Source organism: Labeo rohita, chromosome 9 (genome assembly GCF_022985175.1).
Source record: "Labeo rohita strain BAU-BD-2019 chromosome 9, IGBB_LRoh.1.0, whole genome shotgun sequence".
Classification (NCBI taxonomy): domain Eukaryota; kingdom Metazoa; phylum Chordata; class Actinopteri; order Cypriniformes; family Cyprinidae; genus Labeo; species Labeo rohita.
The window spans coordinates 12,506,870-12,512,750 of NC_066877.1; the positions used below are offsets into that span (position 1 = coordinate 12,506,870).

General features: G+C 35.2%; 1 protein-coding gene across 2 annotated transcripts; it reads left to right on the forward strand.

The window, feature by feature from the left end:
- The first annotated feature begins 1,998 nt into the window (after nucleotides 1-1,998).
- Nucleotides 1,999-5,881, forward strand: fev (FEV transcription factor, ETS family member). 2 transcript variants are annotated; one of them, XM_051118577.1, is made up of 3 exons: nucleotides 1,999-2,062; nucleotides 3,859-3,930; nucleotides 4,698-5,881. In XM_051118577.1, the coding sequence occupies exons 1-3, from the start codon at nucleotides 2,023-2,025 to the stop codon at nucleotides 5,243-5,245; spliced, it is 660 nt and encodes a 219-aa protein (XP_050974534.1). In that variant the 5' UTR covers nucleotides 1,999-2,022; the 3' UTR covers nucleotides 5,246-5,881. The 2 variants fall into 2 exon arrangements, with proteins under 2 accessions (XP_050974534.1, XP_050974533.1); XM_051118576.1 differs by lacking the exon at nucleotides 1,999-2,062 and adding an exon at nucleotides 3,263-3,400.

A 5,881-nucleotide genomic window follows, 5' to 3' on the forward strand; every position in this document is an offset into this window, starting at 1 on the left:
AAATAAAAATTATAAATTATCTTACTTTACATATTTTATATATATATATATATATATATATATATATACATATACATATAATTTGCAAAAACATAACAATTTTTAAAAATCATGATTTTTCATTGTGCCTTTCAATTAATCTCAGTCAAATTGCAGTTGGGTTATTCTGATATAAAGTAAAAATAACAACAACAACAACAAAACATACAGCTGACTAACATAATAATACAATAAAAACATGTTAACAAATGGCAAAAAACTTAAATCTGTTTTTGCAAACGCATGCACTCTTTCCCTCTTAAGCCGCGTTCAGGGTTTATGTAAAATAAAGCAAGAATAATAAAGAAAAAAGTGAATATTATGTGTACATATAGAAATTACATATGATATAGCCCATAAGTATGAAAAAATTGAGGGGGAAAAAAGGTTAATGTATTACAAATGGATGATGAGGGGGTGGAAGTCTCACCCGTTTGGGTTTGTCTGGAGCTGTCCGAGGTCCTGACCTTTGTGCATTAAATACATGTAGTAAATATTATTTCTTGGTTATATTTCATTGTTAAAAACAGCCGGGATCTACTGCAATGGACGAATCTTTTTAATGATGACGGGCTGAAGGAAGTGCGAGTTCTTGTTCGTCCAATCAGATGGTTCGTAACCCCGGGATCCGGGTGTAATTCCGCCTCTTATTTGTTTGCTGTGTAACCGTCCAGGTCTCTAGCAGTATTTGGCTACACACACCCACTCACAGGATCATATGTGGACGGAGCAGTTGCTGTTTGAAGACTCGCTTCCACACCCAGTCCAGGATCTCCTAATAAATGTTCAACTGTACACACCTTTATCAAATATACATTTCACTTCGAGCTGATTAAAAGTGTAGCACTCGTTCTTAGTGCAATGACTATAAGACAGGCAAGAGTGCTGAAAGCAGCTGGATCTGAGACAGGCTGCAGTCTGACATAACAGGACGGGGTAAGTCAATTTGTTAAGGGAGCAAATCAGGACATAGACCGGCACTAGTGAGTTAGAGGTTAGTAGGAAATGACAGGCAGGTTATAAAGCTATGAATCACAAATCGAACCTTTTAAAACTACACATTATTATTTTATCAGCTAACCTAAATATGCGGCTTAAAATATAATATTAAGTCGGTTAAAGATATTAAAGGAAAATATTTAAGTAAACTAATTGTAATTAATAAAAGTAACTGATTGTTATTACAGTGTTTACCTCTTGTTTAGAAATCTTATACCGATCCCTAAACTGAAATTAATAACAAATTTAAAGGGTACTGGGGAAATGTATGGGCCTGCGGCAATAATTGAAACAAAGACATTTTACATGTTGAGCATCAACTGATGGTGGTAATTGAATTTATCTCTTAAATTACTCTTAATTATTATCCTCATCACCGCCCCATTTAATTAAAAAAAAAAAAAAAAATATATATATATATATATATATAATTTTTTGCCCAAACATTTGAATTCAAAGCGCAAATAAAATTCTCTGGGAAAAAAAAATCAGTTTATGGGAGACAAATTAAATAAATAAAATCAATAAACAAGAGAACCAGTGGATTCCGGTAATATAAATGTATATTATACATTTAAAAAATGTATATGTAATGAAAACATTTTGTATGGCTTTTGTAAATGAACAACTCACTTTTACAGTATGTAATCATGCAGGTCATTTACAGCTTTCATCCTGATATTAAAAACACAATGAACATGTCTTCAGATATATATCAGATTTCAGCTATTCTCTTTACATTTTTTTATTTTCTGGTTCCTCTTCCCCCTGTTAAGCATATTGCGTTTTCTCTAATTATTGCATCCAGGAGTACCGGATTTATTGGTCGCGCACCAACATGAAGAAGCATATGTTGCGTGGACAAACTGAAGCATTGCCTTGCATCCGGGGCTTGTTTTAAGTTGCCTGCGTTCTATTTAATGACTCAGGCAGCTAAAGCAAGTCTGGGACGCCAAAGACAAAACGACAGAGCTCGACAGAGTGATGCACAGAAAGAACTACAAGATGAATAAAATTGTTACAGGTGATATTAATGTTTATTCATGTCAATAGTGATGCTACTACTTTGACAGTTTAAGCTGCTGCCATTAATTAATATGTAATATATACAGGTTAAATATACACAATAAAGCAGACTGCTTTACTACATACATATATTACATACAGCTCCACTACCTGATCTATTTCATGGTCATGAGACTTCCTTACCCCTAATTACCAAATATTTACCCTTATTGTCAGTTTTAAACAGTAAATACACACCCATGTACAGACGGACTGCATTAACATGTTTACTTGGCACAATAAAAAAACATTCTATTATAAACATTTTTATAATAAAACATTTAGACTCCTTCTCGGTTTTTTCATTAGTTCACGAATGGAGTGTCGTAGTATTGTCAAATATAAGGTGAAACCAATCTGTTTTGTTGTAGCTGTTTTTTTTTTTTTTTTTTTTTTTTTTTTTTTTTTTTTTTTTTAAATTCTGAATTGGAATCTATCATCGGATTTGGATTTGCATTTGGAATTATCATAGGCTGTCATTTTGTCAAGATCTGGTTTTGTAAAAAAAGATAAATGAAAAACACATCCAAGGATTCGTATAATAAAATATGACTGTCATAGGATAAAAAAAAAAAAAAAAAAAAACACATTTTTATTGTCTATATATGGTCAATTTAGAAAAGTAGAATATTACTCCAATTTAGAAAGGTATTATGTGAAAGATTAATTTCAACCAGTACATATATGCATTACCTAACAGGCCAACAGGAGTGGATCATATAAGACAGGGCAGAGGGTTTACAATAGCATCTATTGCGTATTAAAGCAGCATAAGTATGGGATAAAATGTTCTTGTTTACCATTATGCAGTCAGGCATGGTTAAAAGGTAAATATTCTCAACCAACATGGAACAGGCCTTTTTGTTTGCAAAGAGGTAAAAAGGCGGAAAAGAAAAAGGATCTGAACCGGTTTCCATGTCAAACACTTCAATTCTCCATAGAAACTCTGATCTTAACGCAGAAACTTTATTAAACCTTGATGGTGGATTGATAAGGCCGAATTTCTATCGGTTCCTTTTTATTGTGGAGACGGGGAGGGATGACAGAGGTAAATTGCTCTTTTAATTAAACCAATGCACCGAAGGAAATTGCTGTCTGAATATTGTCTCAGAGATGGGGCTTGTGACAGTTGCCTGGAAACTTCAATCTGTCTCACATTTATTCCAGATCACAGTTTTGAGATAAAGTTTAATAAAAATCTTTGCGCCAATGAAAGCCTACCCTTTCACGTCCACCACCGCCACCACAATGCGACAGAACTGCGGAGGAAGCCTTATGTTTAACATGTATCTCTCAGGTACACAGTCTTTTTGTGCGTAAAATGAGAAATATTGCTGAAATGACTGAAAAGAAAAGGGCGATGCTAGGGGTCTGCGGGTGTAACGCTGCGCACCATCGCCGGTGTCTCTGACTTCTCCATCTGGAACGCATGTCCTCTTTTGTCGGAAATCGGATATCCTTTTTCCTGGACGCGTTTCCTGACCTCAACGCTGAAGTCTGGGCAAATACATCGAGCAGCAACACGACAATACTCATAATATTTAACCTCTTTTACTGCGATTTCTTAGATTTATATAGATATATAGATTACATTACGTGTTTTCTCTAAAATTACAAATACACAGAAGAGGGGAAATAGGTTTAATGCATATGTTCCGTTTTATTCACGTTACTCCAATATTTCAGAAGGTATTTAGAATATGAATCACAGCTAAATTCTAAATGTCAGATGTATTTTTAAACGCTTTCTTTCAGACCCCACAGAAAATCTTCTGAAGGAAAGCAAAAGCTCCTCTTGGACCCCTATCAACACAGGCGTGCAAAAAGGTGAGTGTTGCGATGAGTTCTTGACAGGAAATGTTCTCACTTTTGTGCAAAAATTGTTCTTGCATAATTTTTTTTAAAAATTCAGTATGCTATTGTGTGCATTAATCTTCTGATTTATGAATTTATTTCATTTTATATTTATGATTAGGCCTAAATGAAACATAAAATTAAAATAAACACCCAATTAGTATAAACTTTTAAAAATAAAGGTTATTTATTGGCATCAGTGGTTCAGTGAAGAACCTTGAACATCCATGGAAACTTTCAAATGCTGAAAAGGTTCGAAAAATTTTTAAATGTTCTTCAAAATGGTTCTTTTAAGAACTGTTCACTGCAAGGTTCTTTGGGGAACCAAAAATAATTCTTCAATTGCATCACTGAAGCCTTAAAATAGGGTTTTCACGTATGATGCCATAGAACCATTTTGTATTCCCAGAGGTGAATATTTCTTTAAAGAACCAATTTTAGTTTGAAGAACATTTTTAGAACGTTTTACCCTACAAAGAACGGCTTAGTTTTTAGATTGGAACGAAGAAGTCAATACACCAAACAACCTATAATTAAACATTCTTTTTAAAAACGATTTTAATCTCCAAAGAACCATATAACCCTCTCAAGAACTAAAGGAGTAAAAAGGGTTATTTGTAAGTAGCCTAACCTTTTTACGAGTGTCCTTTATTTACTCTCACTCTTTACATACTGTTTACAAAAGGTCTCAGTCTGTGTTTTCCCTACATATATGTAAGCCTACTTTCCTTGCATTTTAGGAAGTGGACAAATCCAGCTATGGCAGTTTCTTCTGGAGCTGCTGTCTGACAGCGCCAATATGACTTGCATCGCCTGGGAGGGAACCAATGGAGAATTTAAACTGATAGACCCGGACGAGGTGGCCAGACGGTGGGGGGAACGCAAGAGTAAACCGAACATGAACTATGACAAACTGAGCCGAGCTCTGCGTTATTACTACGACAAAAACATCATGACCAAGGTGCACGGAAAGCGCTACGCGTACAAATTTGACTTTAACGGCCTGGCGCAAGTGTGCCAGCCCACCTCAACCGAACAAGCTATTTACAAATTTCAGAGCAACTTCGCTCCCATCCAGTTTTCAGGCATTTCCAAACTCAGTCTGGTCGCTCCAGGTGCTGGTCCGTCGGGGTTCTCATACTGGCCCGGATCTCCTCCGACCCTCTATCACAGCCACAACCTGCAACCGCCAGGACCCTTCGGTGCCGTGTCTGCGTCTCATTTAAGTTGCGTTAACAATATCAACAGTTTAAATAACCTGAACAATATCAATAATCACTATAACTGATTTTTTTATTCGTCTCAGGATAGACTACACAAGGCTAACATTCAAAAGCGCAACTGACTGATTTCAATATTGTAGACTAATCACACCCCAGATAAGAAACAAAATGAAAAAGGCCTTTAACATTTAAGGATAATTTGGGAATAACATTTGGTGGATTGTTAGTGTTGATCACAAGACAAGAAAGCAATTTAGCGCCATCTTATGGAAAATAAATCACACCATCACTCTGTATCTGGTTAATTCATCATTAAAATCAGCCGGACAACAGAAAGTCTTCGTAGCCTGCAGAAGTGAAGAGAAAATTCTACATGGTATGAGAACAAATGGTAAGAAGCAAACATCTGTTCGCTACTACACTTTTGTAATCGAGCATAGTTAACACTCAAATATTTTTATTTATTTAAAGTCGATATTTACTCGTGGACGGTGTAGGTCTGAATATTGGGCATAGGGCTACATTTAAGAAGCGTATGTCCTCATAAACCGTAAATAATTAATATTTAATTTGTATTGCCCACTTTAACACACAAGGACTGATCAGCATTCTGTGTCCTTTTCTTGTTTTCACTCGACTGATCATTTGGCTATAATGTATTTTGCTTGTGACAATACATTAAAATTGTTAATGTAAAATCA